We start from the raw sequence: 19,046 nt of genomic DNA on the forward strand, positions 1-19,046 counted from the left end.
CCATCACACGAAACCATAAATTGTCTCGATCGTGACACACTGTGTGCATGATGTTTGCCCTCGCCTTCACCTTGTTAGTTTCTTAAACTACCTTACTGCACCATAAATGGCCACCCTGCATCTGGCCTGCATAAGTTGCTGCTCGCTTTGGAAATAGCGCCGCCAAGCAGAAATATGTCTCTCGCACAACCGATGTTATCGGTAGATGGCACGTTCCTTTAAGAACAGAATTTATGCATTCTTCCAGGTTCGACGTCATATGGCCATATCGTAGGCTTCCGTCGTATGCTTGTGCCCACAGTTTGAAACGTATGTTACAAAGGTAGTCTGCCCCTTCTCCATTTTGGGATCGTAAAATTGCCAACATCTCGTGAAAACGATCTTTATTTATTTCATACCCTACCAATATAAGATCATATCGAATATTTTATACCACTTCTACCAATAAAACTAATTCAAATTGACAAACAAAATAATACAATTATAGACTAAATACCCATGTTGGTCACTTGTCGTCGTTCACTCTTAGATGGATATTGCATGTAGTAGTTCGAAGCAACGTGTCTTAGGCAATATCTATAGTGTGTGCGCTGCCACAAGCTTCCCTCTTGATCAAATGCAGCTAGTATCTTTGGCGCCCGATCCGAAATAACACGATATCGGTTGGGGCACACATGCCTCCTTAACCTAGAGAGAAAGAAATTCCAGTCATCAGATGACTCCCCCGGTGTTATTGCAAATGCAATTGGAAGAGTTCTCCCACCACCATCTTGTGCCACTGCAACCAATAGCCGATGAGTATACCTACCGAACATGAAGGTACCGTCAATTTGTACCAACGACTTGCAGTATGGAAATGCGTCTCGATATTGCTTAAAGGTCCAAAATAGGCATTTGAACACTTGGCATCCACGTAGCAATCGACCGTTGTAGTACGCATGTTCCGTTTCAAGGTCTGTGATGGCACCTGGGACGTATCTCTCTAGCACCTGACACCACTGCCATATTTCATTATATGAGGTGTCCCACCCACTATGCATCTTCTCAAACGCCTTTTTCTTAGCTATCCAAGCCTTGCGGTAAGAGGGCGTGTACCCCATTTGGCTACGGATATTGGCAATTATCACCGGCACTGAAGTCCTAGGATCTACTTTTATCGTAGGCAGTATCAAGCTAGCTAACATAGCTGAATCCATTTTGGGATGATCTTGTGAAACACCTACAGAGGGAGTACATTAAATAATGCAACATTGCAAAATAAAATTATTATTCAGATACATTCAATCCTGTACCTGCAGTACATGTGTGTGGACCTTTGTACTTTTTTATCTTCCACAACCCTGTCCTTTTCCTTAACGATGCGACGATTTTCCATGAACATGTGCCGTCTTTGCATCGCACACTTCGCCTCAAACTTATCAGATTTTGATTTAACGACGTGGTACTTAATGTCGTTTTTAATGCTATGCTGTTTTAAAGCACCAATAAAACTATCCTTGTTGGTAAACTGATTACCAACTTCAAGTTCACCGAAATCTACCCCCGAACTTGTACAATCGCGCAACCGGTATGGTAGATCTAGAAACTCTAACGCATCATCTGCTGACAGATCGACATTATGCATGTGGGCTAGAGGTGAGTATGCTCTGAATCGTGGATTTTCTTCATCATTTGAACTCCTTTCAGCATCTTCACCTTCTGTTGGAATAGGCTTCGGTTCAGAAAATAATCCCACTTCTGCACCATCCAGCCCGGGCTCTCGAGGTGGATCCACATCGGAGTCATCTTCTAACCCACAATCATCTGTAGCGTACGACATCCCCTCACCGGTTGACGTCGTAGGTAGTACGTCATCCTTTCTTCTGGGCATTTGATAACGTCCCCAATTGGATGTAGATTGCCATCTACTAGAACTTGATGCAGTTCCCCAGTACGTATTTTCAGCATCAAACGTCGAGCCACCGACGTACATGTCCCATCCACTGACAGAGTGTATTGCGGGGGATGTGCATTCGACACCACTATCGAACATGGGCTGTTTCGTATTTTGTAACCCGCTAACCGAGTGTCGGCCAGGGGTTGTGTATAAATCTCGAACACCAGACGAAAGTACATCAGTTAGCGACGTAAATTGTACATATAACTCAATATAATTTGCTCCACTAGCAAGATGAGTCTGCACCATTGCCTCCAAGCTACGAGTACCTTTTATGTCGAACGAGTCATATGTCACCGGATCAACACAAGAACAAAATCGATACGTGATTGACAGAACTTTCATTGGGGTCGTTTCGAAGATTTTACGCCTAATTCTTTTACGAAGTTCTGTCAAATCTATGTTCTGGTTAAATGACAGTCGCATCGTATTCTCCGACAAAAAAACAACACCATTCTCTGTGTGGCAAACCTCACCATCATAGTAAATACCAGCACTAATACGTTCACTCATTTTGAAACTCTAACTTTCTTAGCCTCTCTAAATTGTTTCTGCTATGACTTATGCATTCTAAGAACATTTTCTGCCTAATTTATAGCCTCAACCCAAACTTGTTACTGTAGCAAAATCGCGTCCACGAGGGTGCGATTTCACAATTTCTTCTCAAATAGCATCCTGGTAGAAGCGATTTTATACTATTTGCTCAGAAACGTCAAAAAAAATTATTTCTTACATGACCTATTGTAGCAAAATCCCGTCCACGAGGGCCCGATTTCATAATTTCTTCTTAAATAGCATCTTGGTACAAGCGATTTTATACTATTTGCTCAGAAACGTCAAAAAAAATTATTTCTTACATAACCTACTGTAGCAGAATCGCGTCCACGAGGGCGCGATTTCACAATTTCTTTTCAAATAGCATCCTGGTAGAAGCGATTTTATACTATTTGACCAGAAAGTCAACTCGAAATAATTTATTCCGGGACTTAAAAACCCTAAAAAGCCTAAACCCTAAACCCTAAAAGCCAAAAAACCAAACGTGAAAAAAACGTCAAAATCGCGTCCCCCGGAACGCGCTACGTGGCATGACATCGCGTCCACGTCAGCGCGACCTGCTGACGTGGAAGGAAATTGCTCCCTCAAGGACGCGATTTCCTTCCACGTAAGTAGGTCGCGCTGACATGGACGCGATGTCCTGACACGTACCCTAACATCGCGTTGACGTGGACACGATTTCCCAGAAAATGGACCATTCAGGTAAATAATCAAAAAATTGGCCCATTTTGGTAAATTTAAAAAAAACGGCTTGTTTTTGGTTAATTGCCCCTTTGTTACGATAGGGTCCAATGACTGCAATTCATCTCGACACTTTTGAAGCAGAAAATAAAAAAAAATCAAATTTTACCGATTAATTACATGTCAACACATATAATCCACGATATGTTTATCTCGAAGATTAAATAAGATAAACTAAATCAAAAAGAAAATAAATGAGCAAACATAATCTAGAAATTCCAAATTAGAAATTCCAAATTCCAAATTCCAAATTCCAAATAAATAAGTTAAAAAAAGTATTGATATATATATATATATATATATATGGATGGATATATATTTAGGTACGTATAATTAATTATTTTGGATATATAGGACCAAATTATAAGAAATGAAATAAAAATACAAACAAACCTAAAATTTATAATTTTATATAATTCTTATAAATATTGCTTAAAAATTTTAGAATTATATATATATTATGAGAGATCACCTCATCATCCTCAAGGATTAGGGCTTCATTTGGATACAAATGATCTCCCGTTTCAGTGCATTTAGATCATTTTTTGAAATCAATAGCACTAATATTGGTGTTTGGATTTTACCCATTGCCGCACTGGAGTCTTCTCATCATGTTGTAGTATCAGTGGCGCCAATGGAGGTTCTACATGCAGTGAGAATTTGCAACTCCATTTGAAAGATGGAAAGTACCTTTTCATCCATGCTTTTTACTTTTTCTTTTATCCTTTTACATCTAATTTTTTATTTAAGAATTTCAAATAATATTATTAATTTAATATATACATTCTTCATATTAAATTTAATATGTATTTTTATAATTAAAAATCTTCATATCAAATAATATTATTAATTTAATATATACAATCTTCATATTAAATATATAATTAAAACCTAATTTCTAGTAATAATGAAACTTGTTATGTCTTATGTTATTATATTTTTAATTAAAATCATCGGTTTAGATACTTCAAAATTTGATCCAAGTATAATGTTACTATTTGTGAAAATAATATTTATCATTGTTATAAAAATATTGAACTATAAAAATTAAAATAATTATCATTTTATCTAATAAATAATTTAAATTAATTATATAAGTCATTAAAATATTGGAAGATACATTTTAATATTTTATTAAATTAATTTATAAATTCACATATTTTAATAATTTTAAAAAAGTAAAATAATTTAAAAACTTTTATTATATATCAATTCTAATCTGATGTCCTTAATAGTCATTTTTTATTCTTACCTCACCGCTATAGCTGCGTTTGAATCCAAACACACACTCCACCATTGTTTCTAATCTCACCGCTACAGTAACTAATCTCACCGCCACCGCTGTTTTTAACCTCACCGGAGGAAAAACACCGCCCATCCAAACTAAGCCTCAGTGGTTAAGCATGAACTTGATGGGAAGGTCACAAGTCGGTGGTGGTCAAATCATGAGTTGATTATGAGTAGTTTCATGTTATGGAAAAAGGATGTTAGTTAAAATTAGTTAGTTGAGCGCTGCATTTTGAGGTTGAGAGTTTAATAAAACGAAACGTTTTGATGTTTAATGAAAACGGTGCGTATTGAAAGTTTGATACAACTAGTCGAGTAACAAGCCTGTAACAAACTTTGTAACTACCAATTCTGAAGCCTTATAGGAACTGCCAACTTTTAATTTTATTTGTAATCCTCGCTTTAAAAAAATATTCCAAATATGCTTCCTCACCTTATCATTTTTGTTTTTTTTCAAGTGCCCTTACCGTTTTATATTTTCAATGGGAAAATTTAAAAATGGTCACCTAATTATTGCTTTCGTTCTATTTTAATCACTAATTATTAATTTTTTATTTAGTTACTAAATTTTTCAAATTAAATATTTTGATCACTCTCGCATTAGTTACCATTAGATGAGTGATAGGATGTTAATGTGGGCTGTTTTATTGGTCTAATAACAAATTTAATAATCTAATGTTTATATATTCTATTAATTTGATTTTAAATATAAAATGTTTACAAAATCTATTGTTATAGTTCGAATCCTAAAAATTTCAATATGTTATCAAAATTTGTAAATTTAATTTTAATTCCAAAAATTTTAGAAAAGGAAAGATATATTTTATGGTATATAAAAGAAAATCTAGCTCCATCCAACATTTTAAATTCTTTTCTTTTCTCTTCACATTTTCATGGCAACGAAAAAACCAACTCATGGATGAATTAAGCAAATTAAATCAAATCAAATAAATCGAACAAGGAATTTAATTAAAAAGAAATTCTTCACATGCATCAAGGAGGGACTTCCTCGGGTGGAATCAAGGGGATTGATAGAAACAGCTCAGGCTCGAACAAGAACTTCAATAGGCTTAAGATCAGGAACAGACACATCGGATCAAAGCTGCAACACCTCAGGTCCACCGAACCGAGGCAGCAACACCGCCCTGCAACTGTTCACATAGCACAATGATATGATAACTCCATAAAGGGTTTGGGTTTTAAGCTTTGAAGTTCCCTTTTTTTCTACTCAAATTTCCTGAATTTCAGCTCCTTCCTTTTGTTAAATGAAGGAAAAGCAAAGGAGAGACACGGAAGTGTGTTAATCCACATAGAAAAAAGTGATTATGTGACTTGTGAGTGGGGGCCTAGGAGGCGTGGAGGAAGAAGAAGATGAACATTGCATAATCAATTTTTAATTGCTTATTACATTCATAATTAAATAAATAAAAATTTCTAACCTTATCTATTAAATCAAGTTAGAATGTTCAACTTGATTTTTGTTCGTCATAAGTATCATATATTATAAAACTTAATTATATTTTAATAATTATATAATATTGATTGAGTTATTATTTTAATTATAACATTTGATACCAGATTGAGGGCTAAATTTAGAACTAGAACTAAATTGACAAATTTCGGAAATTTTGAGCTTAAATTTATTTTTATTTTAAGAATTTGAACTAAATTGAGAAATTTTGTAAATATGGAGGATTAAATTCTTTAGAAATTTTATATTTAGAATCAAATTGATGAATGTCTAAACATAAGGGTCTAAATTTGTTATTAGACCAATAAAAACAAGTTCATATCATTTTCTTGTCACTCATCTAATTGCAACTAATGTGGAAATAATCAAAATATTTAATTTCTAAAAATTTAATGACTAAATAAAAAATTAATATTTAAGTGATCAAAATAGAATGAAATCAATAATTTGATGACCGTTTTGTGCTGTACCCTATCTTAATCCATCTCACAACCAAATTTCTCCATCTTTGCCTAATTTCTCTGTTTTTCAAATTTTAATAGAATTAACATATTTATTTAAAAATATATTTAATCGTTTAATATATTTTTAATAAGTAAATGTTAGTTCCATTAAGGGTCAATTTATTTACATGTAAAAGTTAAAAATAAAAATATTGAGTTATATATAAATAACAAATGAAATATTATATATAATTTATATATACAAAATTCTTTTAATTAAATATGAAATTATATATATAAATAACAAATGAAATTATATACAAATTTATAAGTGAAAATATACATAATTATATTCATAAAAAATACAAACAAGGTTATAAAGTAGTTCATAGGAATATAGCTTTCTTGTTTGTATTCTCATTCGATTATGAATATACCTTTCTTGTTAGTTTTCTCATTCTATTTTGAACATACCTTTCTTGCTTGTTTTCTCATTCTATTGATGATTAATGCTGCTTTCTAATTTTTTATAAATTTAATAGAACTATTACTACTAAAAGTATAAAAGGGCAATGATTTGCAATTGTTTTTATAATTAAGTACTGCTTCTTGCGGCACTCACATCTTGAAATCCAAATTCAAGATTTTAAAGAAATTTCTGAGCTCGATCACTATCATGGCTTTGTCTGCTGTGACATCTGCAGTGACAACAATTGGCAACCTGCTAACTGAGGAAGCCATATACCTATGGGGCGTGGAGGAGCAAGTTGATCGTCTGCAAACAGAGCTCAAATGGATGCAAAGATACTTAATGGACGCAGAGACAAAACAATCAATGGATGAGATGATTCGTCTTTGGGTTGCTGAAATCAGAGAGCTTGCTTATGATGCCGAGGATGTTGTCGAGGAATTTGCTCTCAAGATTGGATCCAAAAACAAAGGAGGTCCTGCGAGTTGTATTAAAAGATCAGCCTGCTGTTTGAAAGAGGGATGGGCACTCCACAAAACCAGGTCAAAAATCGAGAAAATCAAAGAAAGAATCAACGACTTGGTCCGAAAACTACAGGCCTACGGAGTAAAGGACAGAGGAGAAGAATCAAGTTCTTCAACTGAAAGACGAGAATCAAGGCGGCCTTATCCACATATTATGGATGATAATATTGTTGGACTAGTTGATGATACCGAGGGATTGGTCAAAGTTCTTACGGAGGAAAGTGGATGCAAGGTTGTTACAATATGGGGCATGGGTGGTCTGGGAAAGACCACTCTCGCCAAGAAAATATATCACCATCGTCAGGTTATTGATTATTTCGATCACTTGGCTTTTGTATATGTTTCTCAACCATGCCAGAAAAGAAATGTTTGGGAAGACATTCTATCTGGTTTCAAAACTTTAGATAAAGTGGACAGGAAGATAAGAGATGAAGCATTAGCAGAGAAGTTGTATAACATTTTGGGGGTTAAAAAGTGTCTGGTGATACTTGATGATATTTGGACCACTGAAGCTTGGGATAGTCTAAAACCTGCCTTTCCAGTTGCAACGGGCCGTCATAGCAATAGCAAGATATTGCTCACCTCTAGAAACAGGGGGATAGTTTCAGATGCTGACATAAGAGGTAAAATTTTCTTAATTAGGTAGAATTGAATACTCTTATTCCTTTTATGGAAAATAGCTACATATATTATTTCAGAGTTGAAGTGCCTAAACGATGAAGAAATTTGGGAATTGTTTCAAAAGATTGTATTTCCTCAAACAGGTAAATATACATATAGCAAAATTCTTGTTATACGCTAAATTTATTTTTCATTTTAAATTTTTTGACAATAATCTTAAAAATATGTTAGGATCATCTTAAAAATATAGTTTTTAGGCATCAACAAAATAGTGTCACGTCGTTAAATTTTTAAGATAACAAAGAATTATTATACACTCATTTATATTTAATATTTTCTCCAACTTATTTTAACTTTAATTAAATTATTTAAAATAATTAATTTTTTAAATTATAAACAAACATCTTTTCTTCTTTTCCAAATTTTAATCATGTTTTTTTTCATAAGTTAATATTTTTATTTTTGTGCAACCAATTTTTAAAAAATAGTAATTTTTGTGCAATATTTTTCATGCCATTGACACATAATTTTGATAATTGTTTTATCCTGAACCCAAAACCCCGAACCCCGAACCTTGAACTCGAACCCTGAACTTAAACTTTGAACCCCGAATCTCGCAGTTTAAGGTTTGGATTCGAGATTTCAAGTTCAAAATTTGAGGTTCAAGTTTAAAGTTTAAGTGTTCAGGGTTATGGGTTACGAGTTTAGGATTCATGATTCAAGGGTTTGAGGTTACGATTTTAGGGTTTTATGTTTTGGATCTAGGGTCTAGGATTCTAGATTCAGGGTTCAGGGTAAAAAAATTATGTGTCAATGACATGGAAAAAATTGTTGAAATGTCATTAAATAAACGGAAAGGGACCATGAATAATGTGGTCAGAAGAGTCCATAAAACAATTTCTCTATGGATGAGTGTATAATAATTCATGTCTTTAAAATTTGATGATTTGACAAAAAAAATTAATTTTTAGGATCATCCTAATGTAAGTTATTACCTTATCTTAATTATTGGACTATATGCTTGTTTAGTTTCTTAAGCACTTTCATGGTATTCTTTTATATGTTTATCCTGGATCCTTGCATCAGAAAGATGGAGGCGCAGGTAAACCATTCTTATCAAGAGTAAAGCCCAAGAAAGATGTAGTTGATTCGAACAACCAGCACATCTCTTTACCACCCTATTTAGCAAACCAATCCGCTAACCTATTGGCTTCTTGTCTGATAACATTGACTTTCAAAGAAGAAAGTTGCATGACCAGCTTATCAAAAACCTGAAGGACTATCCTTAATCTCCATCTTCGATCTTGACTCTTCTTCTTAATATTCGAAGCAATAGTCTGGGAGGCAGTCTTGATTGTCACATTGGTCCATTTGTTCTTCATAGCTAATTCAATCCATCCAACCATAGCTTTAGCCTCGACAACCTCACATGAATCACATGAATTATATATTTATTTGAATCTCCTCTAAAATTAATTAGAGTGAAGTTTCTTATTTAGTATTGACTGTTCAATAAAGTATTCAAAGTTTTGGAAGTTTTCAAATAGATTTATTTTTTTTAAGTGTTGTTAATAACAGTAATAAAAACTAAATTTTATAAGTGATGAATTTATATTAAATATTACTTAATAAATTAATAAAATTTAAGTTTGAGTTCATCTATTTTTACATTTCTTTAACCTACTTAAATTAATTCCTAATTTTTCTTATTTTTTTAAAATTTATTCCTAATTTTTTATACAGGAAATAAAATCGGTGAGGAATTAAAAGAGTTGGGAGAGAACATGGTTAAACATTGTGCAGGGCTGCCATTAGCCATTGTTGTATTGGGAGGAATTTTGGCTACAAAGAATAATTCATTAAACGAATGGCGAAAGATATCTGACAATGTAAAATCATACTTGAAGAGAGGCAAAAATCAAGGACCAGAGGATGTGTTAGCATTAAGTTATGATGATTTGCCTCCCTATCTAAGACCATGTTTCCTCTATCTAAGCCATTTTCCGGAGGATTATATGATAGATGTGGATAGATTGATTCAATTATGGGTTGCTGAAGGTATTGTGTCATCAAAGCAAGAAAAAAGAGATGGTGGGGAAATTGCGGAAGATGTGGCGGAATCTTATTTAATGGAGCTTGTGGAAAGGTGCTTGATTCAAGTACAAGAAAGAGATGTGGCAACCTTAAAGGTAAAAACGATTCAGATGCATGATCTGATGAGAGATCTTTGCTTATCAAAGGCAAAACAAGAAAATTTTGTCTTCATTGTTGATCGATCGAATGCATCTTCATTATCTATGATTCGGAAGGTTGGTAGGGTTTCTGTGCATGAGTTTTTTTTCATAAAATGCATTAAAAGTCCAAATATTCGATCACTTTTGTTCTTCAATGAGTTCTTTCCGGATGAGGCAGTAGAAAAATCTTGGCCCTTGGAAGTGTTGAATTACGTTGAAGAACATGAAGATTATGATTGTAATCCACTGTATTGGATTCTTTTCATTTCGGGAATTAGTACGATGGCACTTAAAATTCGAGGAATTTGGAGATACATGTTCAACAACTTCAAATTGCTAAGAGCCCTAAACTATGAAAGAACAGGAGGTGATCCTTCTGTAGGGTTTAAGTTACCCAGTAATATAGGTAATCTCGTCCATTTAAGATTCTTGAGTCTAAGGAATCTTAACTTCCATTGGTCAAAGTTGCCATCATCTCTAGGCAACTTAAGGTGCTTGCAAACCTTGGATTTAAGAGTTGATAATGTCAAAATTCATGTACCTAATGTGATATGGAGGATGGAGCAACTAAGACATTTATATCTCCCTTTGAGATGTAAAAGCAATACTAAGTTGAAGTTGGGCACTTTGAGAAAACTCCTAACACTTGTGAACTTCAACACCAAGAATTGTTATCTGAAGGATCTTATCAACATGAAAAATCTTAGAGAGTTGGGGATAAATTTTCCCTTCAATATTGAAAATTTCAATGAGAAGGACTTGGGCGAGAATCCACCCATAATCGGAAGTAAATATCTTCATTCCTTGTTTATTGTTTCCATTGGGGAATCCGGCACAGAAATAGATCCAAGACATTTGGCCCACCTCCTTTCAAATTGTACTAGTATTTGCAACTTAAGTATAGCAGTAAGGATAAGTGAGTTACCAGAGTATCACTACTTCTCTTCACATCTCGCTTACATACGGTTGAGTTGGTTCAAGTTTAGGAAAGATCCAATGCCAACACTAGAGAAGCTGCCTAACTTAAGGATTCTTGAATTCGAAAGTTCTTTCAAAGGAAAGGAAATGTTTTGCTCAGGGTTTTCCTAAACTTGAGTCTCTAATCCTTGGGGGGCTCGAAAATTTGGAGGAGTGGAAGATGGATGAAGGAGCCATGCCTTCTCTTCAGCGATTGGAGATCACGTATTGCAGAAGATTGAAGATGCTTCCAGAGGGATTGAGGTTCATTACAACCCTCAAAGAACTGAAGATTGAATTAATGCCAAAGGCATTCAAAGATAGATTGGAGGAAGGAGGAGAAGATTTCTACAAAGTCAAACATGTTCCTTCTATCATATTCCAACAAATCTACATTTAAAACTCCTATTATAAGTGGCGTGTGAAAGGGTGTTATATGGTGAGATTTGGGATTATCTTCTCTCTTGTATATATCTATGGTTGTTGACATCAGACTGGTTGATTGTTTGTTGTTTTCTTCAAATTACAATAAAACGGTTGCAAGATAAGGTATGGGAAGAATGGGAGGTGTCTGGATTAGCAAGGTACCAAACCCCTCCTCCATTTCTATTTCCTTCAATCTAATTTAATTACACATTTATTTTTGTCTTTTAAAACATAAAAATTGCAGATAAGGAGACGTCACTGACCTTTGTTCCCACATAGCTTTGGTTTGCGGTCACCATTCCTATATTTATTTGTTAGCTTTGCTTTCCCCTTTTTATTTTTTCTTTTTTTATATGTACTTAATGTAATATTAGAAGCCAAGGCAGGACCATGCTTTTCTAGTTCTATTGTAAAATTCATCACTTCGTTATCAATGTTCATTTCTACTATTCAGTTTACTTAAATATAATTGTTTGATATATATATATATTTGAATATGGATACACGAGAATATAATCTTTTTAATATATACATATTTTAGAAAAAAATTGAATATACGAATGTTGGACACATTTCCTGTTTCAACATATTTCCTTATTTTATGCAAGTCGATTGGTATTCAACATAATCTTTTCTGTCAACCCTAACTCAATAATCTTTGTTAAGATATCATATCAGGTTCAATGGTTGCACTTCATCCCACACTTCCAAAGCAAAAAATAGGAAAAATTAAATCTTACCAACTAATAACACTTCCAAATTACATTGTCTTACAAAAAGAAGAAGATACAATTTGAATTTTTTTATCAACATTTGATGGTTTAGCAAGCTATATGCTTTATAAAAGGCAAAGGAATCTAAGGGAATCAAAGATTCCAAAATCGATATTTAGATTCAAGATTTTGTATCCTCAAGCTTTGCTTCTAATATCTACCAACAATATCTTGATGATAATAAACTAAAAATACAATACAAAATCACAGCCACATTTGTTAGTGACTATTTTGGGTGATCAAAGGAAAAAAATGTTAGCTGTTCAGCAAACAAGGTGTACAAATTAGATATTCCAATTACGTTCAAGCACTTGACAAATCCTTTCTGCAATGGCTTCAGAAGGCATCCTAGGACCTTCATCATCTGCAAAAACCGACCATTTCTAGCAACTAAGCTAACATCACACATGATATTATATGTATATAACATATATAGAAGATGATTATGTGGATTAAAAGCTATGTCAGTTTGACTAAATGCATGACCACAGGACGTGCACGATTCTTCAATAACGATATGAAAATACTTGGAAGAAAAACTGAATACATCAATTTATAACATTTACATCTGAGTTCGAGTAAAGTAAAACATATCATTCTATCTAAACATGCAAAATATCCAAAACTCTTGATGAATGTTAGATACAAATATGTAGAATGTACCCAAAATACCCATCTCGAACTCAGTAGAGAAATATCTAGCATTCAAAAGGCACTAGCTTCAACCAAGAACAAGGAAGTTTCTTCAAAGGCTTGATATAATTTCTTCACAACCATATATATGTGTGCATATACCCATATTAAGGATGATTGTTTTGGCAAAGAGGATGAGAAGATAGAAAGAAAACCTTTAATCCAATGACAATATTTGATTATAACATGACACATATAATTGTGATTAAAATTGCGGTCACAAACATGTTTGCAATCACATCATGTTAACGAATACTATCGCAATCAATTGCAATAAATATCCACAACAACAAGAGCCAGAATCCTAAAAAAACAAAGATAATACATTACAGCTTTTAAGGAATTTTCAATAACGTATATACCTGCAAGATTTTCAGTGATGACACAACAAAGTTCACCATCAGACAACTTCCCGATCTAATGAAATTTTCAAACATATCATGTCATAAGTTTCAAGATCAACTGAAACATGCGGATACCCAGTATGATAAGAAATTAAATTAAGAGAAATTAAATTAAGGATTTTCTACATCAAACCTACCATGAAAACATAATTTTTATTAGGATCAAAGGCATAGCCCATCATGGCAGCATTATTGAGTCCATTTTCAGAGGAAAATCCTGAAACATGTTACAGGCAAATATTAAGAAAAACAATGCACAAGCATAAGTACAAAAACATAGCATGCAAGAAATCAATACTTGAAAGGATTAATATCACTGCTAACCTAAGACATTAAATCTACCACCACTAGGAAACATCCGAAATGATCCTTGTCTTTCAATGTTGAGATACATAGGTCCAAGTCTGCCGTATTGCGCCAAACTGGAATTCATCAACCTCTTAAAGAACCTAAAGGATGAAAAGTTCCAGTCCAAGTTATATATATACAGACACACACAGACAGACATGAAGAAAGTGGGTTAATGGTGTATTATTTAAGTAAAGAAGAAGTTGAAATCTTGAACCTCTAAATATTGGGTAACAGCTAGTGTTAAAAGTGCATAAAGTTCTGCTAGTATCTACAACAAACAATGGAGGAATCACATACGTTGTTTATATTCACTTTTCTTGCTACACAAGCAAGCTGACTCCATAAACAAAGGCATACTTTTTTCTCTGTTTTTAAATGGTTTTCTTGTTTTTTGCCTGCTTTTTATATTAAGAGAGAGAGATTGTGAGATCTTGTCATCCTCAAGGAGAAAGTGGTCAAGCATGAAGGTGATGGGAAGACCACGAGTCAATGGTGGTTGATCCATGAGTTGATTATGAGTAGTTTCATGTTATGAAATAAAAATGTTAGGTAAAGTTAGTTGAACACTGTGTTTTAGGGCTGAGGGTTTAATGAAACTATAGGTTTTGATGTTGAATGAAAACGGTGCGTATTGACGGTTTGTTACAACTGCTTGAGGAACAGCCCTATAGCAGACTTTGTAACTGCCAATTCTCAGCCATAATAGAAACTGGCATGGGAAATGAGCAGATATGCCATTTTGTGAAGGAAATCAATTCTTTCTTCTTCCTCGATTCTCTTTCTCCTCTCTCTTTTTCTTTCTTCCTCTATTCTGTTGAAATTATGCATCACTTCACCAGCATTCATCATTGTGGACGTATCTGATCTTCAGTCTCTGGTTTACTGCCCATGTAAAGTTATGGAAAGGAATGCAAATTTAAAAGGTTTTCTTGCTATAGTCTATGCAATTTCATGTGTGCGTGAAAGGAGATGAAGATTAATAGAGTAATACTGATATACCAACAATTCATTAATTGAAGTACTATAATATTATCAACAAGTAACAGAATTAAGTGAGTATACTAATATAGTCTAGAAAAACAATTTAATTAATAATATCATAGGGATGGCAACAGGGTGAAGTTGCTATTGCTATTTATATCTCTGCTGCTAGCTTTTGACGACTTCAAGTAAACCGCAATCACAAGTGTTGTTCTTATTACCTGCAAAAACAGAGCCAACAATCTGAATCCATATCCCCATTTTAGGAACAAATGCATGGTGTACCATTTGTTTCGAAGCCAAATCAGTTTTCTTAATTTTTCTTGAAGTAAAACCGTATCTGACACTTATATTCAACACATATTCATGTATTGGTATGAAGATATGATATTCTTATCCTATACTCATACCCGTGCTCAAGTAACATAAGCTGAACCCGCAAGATAACTGATTTAACATCGCATTGCTGCTAGCTATTGATGATTTCACCAAGTAAACTGCAATCACAAGTGTTGTTCTCATTCCTTGCAAAAACACAGTCAACAATCTGAATCCACATTCCCATTTTTGGAACAAAACCATGGCGTACCATTTGTTTCAAAGCCCAATCAACTTCCTTTACCATCTTCCCCTTACAAAAACCATGAATCAACTTCTTGTATGAATCAAAACTAGGATTAACCCTCTCAAAAACCATTCTCCCCATAATCTCCTTTGCTTCCATAAACCTCGCAGCATCAAGCAAACCATACAACACCTCTTGATAAGACCCTGCATTGGGATAACACCCTTCCTTTTTCATAATTTCTAACAGCTTCACACCTTCATCAATCCTACCGTGTTTCCTAAGACCTGAAATCAAGATATTAAAGCTAACAGCATCAGCATCGATTCCTTCCGTTTCCATCCTCCCCATCAACTCAAAAGCTTCATCAACCTTCCCTTTATCGCACAACCCGTGCATTAAAGTAGAATAAGTTCTAACATTAGGCTTACACCTTTGTTTAGGAAACTCATCGAGCAGTTGGAATGCAAACTCTAATTTCCCATTTTCACACAACCCTTTAATGAGAATATTCAGAGTACAAGCTTCGATTTCAACACCCAAATTGGGAGCTTTCCCATAAACCTCGTGAACAACATCAAATAGTTTGTTCGATACGAGTAAGCTCAATACGATATTGAAGGTTTTAACACTAGGCCAAGTCCCATATTCTGGCATGCTAAAAAGGATCTCGATTGCCCTTTTGATTCGACATCCGATATGCCCATACTTTTTAATCACATTGTGGAAGAATTCATCGGATAAACGACAGGCTTTTTCACGTTTGAGCTTTTCCATTATATTTTCAATGGAATCAAAATGCTGGGCATATGCGAGCTTGTTGATGAGCAAAGTGAAGAGAGGTTCAGTTGGTTTATAATCCTTGCGAGCTGAGTATTGGGCTAGGACTGAAATGAGGGAGTTTGGATCTTTAAGATTGTCAAAGATTTTGAGGATTTCGGTCGGGGAGAGCAAGTCTTTGTGGGTTAGTCTGAAAAGGGCAGGCGAAGTGGGGTGGGTTGGTTGATGGTAGCTGGAAAATGAGGAGAAAAACGAAAGGGGTTTAAGAGATGAGATTTTAGTGGTGATTGGATGGTGAAAAAATGAGGGAAAATTTTGGGGGTAAGAGCTTTTGACAGAAGAAAGAAGGGAACGTGAAATCATGCGTTTGGCCATTGGAGAATGTAGAAACTGGAGAGCTAAAAGCTATCTGCTATCTGCTATTTGCACTATAAACGTATATAGGGTAAGGGAAAGGCTTAATACTTGTTTTGTCCCCTGTAATATAGTAAAAATCTCATTTTGACCCTTTTCCTTGACTTTGTCTGTTTACTTTCAATTCGTCCATCATGTTAGTTTATTGATCAATTCCGCAAATCCCATGTGTTAGGGTTCCTATATTATAGTATTCATCCATGTACTTTAACCCTCCACGTTGTCGCAATCAATTGGCTTAAATGATCACACACAAGGATCACTATAGTATAAGGACCAAAGTGAGAATTTTATTATTAATTAAGTGATGAACACGTAAACATGCACTAATTTTTTATGTAGAAATGGTCAATGGATTAAAGTGACAGATGAAATGAAAGTAAAGGGTGCAAAGCGATTGTATGATGCAAAACTTAAATAATTTATCTACTGAAATTTTGAGGTGTATTATTTTGAAGTAACGAATCATTGTTATTTACAACTATATATTACATCTCTTTGAAATGTACAAATAAACTAATGGGCAGAATGTTTATGAATGTCAAAACTTTATTTTTGCTTCTTCTTCCCTTCAAGAATTGGTTGGATTTGGAGATGCCTATTGAAAGCCTGGTTGAAAAGGAATCGAGTTTGGAATGCCGAAATGATCGGAAGCCATGCCAATATAGCAATCGGAGAGAAAAGGATCGATCCCATTCCGTAATCATATGCCTTAGCTAGTACCTCGTTGAACCGCCAGTCGGGTGTTCTCAATAATTGGCCTCACGACTTGAGCAACTTTGAAGGAACTAAAATGTCGAGGAATAAGGCAAAAGATGTAAACTCTAGACAAAAACTATATGCCGATCCTCTAAATATATGAACAAATTTAAAAAAAAAAAATTGGATAACTTAAGGATTCTTGAATTCTATAGTTCTTTCAAAGGAAAGGAAATGTTTTGCTCTGCTCAGGGTTTTCCTAAACTTGAGTCTCTAATCCTTGCGGAGCACTTCGAATTGGAGGAGTGGAAGGTGGATAAAGGAGCCATGCCTTCTCTTCAGCGATTGGAGATCAAGGATTGCCCAGAATTGAAGATGCTTCCAGACGGATTGAGGTTCATTACAACCCTCAAAGAACTGAAGCTTGAATTAATGCCAAAGGCATTCAAAGATAGATTGGAGGAAGGAGGAGAAGATTTCTACAAAGTCAAACATGTTCCTTCTATCATATTCCAAAAATGTGGCTAATAGATTGAATGATAATTGAGAGGTAATTTCATAACCTCTAGTTTATGAAATGATTCCTACTTTCTTTGCTTCTTATATATCTTTCGTTTTTGACAATGTCTCACCTTCTCACTGACTTTGTCAACACACCAATGAATAATTACATTTATTAAAAGTCAAAGGAAGTCAGACATTGATATTTTTTTAGTTTTTCTTTTCAGGTAAAGACGCCATTTTTTCAGCTGCTACTGCTATTCACGGGATCAAATCTAGATTTAAAACTCCAATTATAAGTGGCGTGTGAAAGTGTGTTATATGGTGAGATTTGGGATTATCTTATCTATTGTATATATCTATGGTTGTTGACATCAGACTGGTTGACTGTTTGTTGTTTTCTTCAAATTATAATAAAACGGTTGCAAGATAAGGTATTGGAAGAATGGGAGGTGTCTGGATTAGCAAGGTACCAAACCCCTCCTCCATTTCTATTTCCTTCAATCTAATTTAATTACACATTCATTATTGTCTTTTAAAACATAAAGTTGCAGATAAGGAGACGTCACTGACCTTTTGTTCCGACATAGCTTTGGTTTTTGGTGACCATTCCTATATTTATTTGTTAGCTTTGCTTTCTCTTTCTTTTGTTTTTCCCTACGTAAGTCTGCTTGATTCTTTTTCATTTTATGTACTTAATGTGATATTAGAAGCCAAGGCAGGACCATGCTTTTCTATTGTAAAATTAATAACTTCGTTATTTTATATATGTTTGTTGGACACATTTCCCGTTTCAACATATTTCCTTATTTTATGCAAGTCAATTGGTATTCAACATAATCTTTTCTGTCATCCTTAAATCAATAATTTTTGTTACGATATCATATCAGGTCATCCCTACACTTCCAAATTACATTGTCTTACAAAAAAAAGATACAATTTGAATTTTTTTTATCAAATGGTTTAGCAAGCTATGCTTTATAAAAGGCAAAGGAATCCAAGGGAATCAAAGATTCCAAAATCGATATTTAGATTCAAGATTTTGTATCCCCATGCTTTGCTTCTTATATCTACCAACAATATCTTGATGATAATAAACTAAAAATATATATATTCAAGGGAATCACGATTGAAAATTTCACATCCACTTAAATAATTCAAATGATATTTATTCAATAAGTTTAAATTAAAAACGGTAAGAATCCTCATTTATCTTTTATT

The 19,046-nt window shown here is 34.0% G+C and overlaps 2 protein-coding genes across 2 annotated transcripts; one reads left to right on the forward strand and one right to left on the reverse strand.

Moving 5' to 3' along the window:
- The first annotated feature begins 7,046 nt into the window (after positions 1-7,046).
- Positions 7,047-17,852, forward strand: LOC105761368 (putative disease resistance protein At1g50180). Its single transcript, XM_052623530.1, is given in 7 exon segments — positions 7,047-8,068; positions 8,172-8,190; positions 9,077-9,149; positions 9,791-11,357; positions 11,359-11,618; positions 11,732-11,822; positions 17,540-17,852. Coding segments are annotated over 7 exon segments (3,282 nt in total). The 5' UTR covers positions 7,047-7,109.
- Positions 14,931-16,596, reverse strand: LOC105761360 (pentatricopeptide repeat-containing protein At3g14580, mitochondrial). Its single transcript, XM_052623798.1, has 2 exons — positions 15,277-16,596; positions 14,931-15,087 (listed from the first exon to the last, which is right to left on the reverse strand). Exon 1 carries the CDS (start codon positions 16,584-16,586, stop codon positions 15,336-15,338), a length of 1,251 nt encoding a protein of 416 aa, XP_052479758.1. The 5' UTR covers positions 16,587-16,596; the 3' UTR covers positions 14,931-15,087; positions 15,277-15,335.
- Positions 17,853-19,046: the final 1,194 nt, after the last annotated feature.

The sequence above is a fragment of the Gossypium raimondii genome, chromosome 11 (assembly GCF_025698545.1).
Source record: "Gossypium raimondii isolate GPD5lz chromosome 11, ASM2569854v1, whole genome shotgun sequence".
Classification (NCBI taxonomy): domain Eukaryota; kingdom Viridiplantae; phylum Streptophyta; class Magnoliopsida; order Malvales; family Malvaceae; genus Gossypium; species Gossypium raimondii.

Bases quoted from the DNA above. Each gene is read 5' to 3' on its own strand.
- LOC105761360 (XM_052623798.1), bottom strand. From the start codon at position 16,586: ATGGCCAAACGCATGATTTCACGTTCCCTTCTTTCTTCTGTCAAAAGC.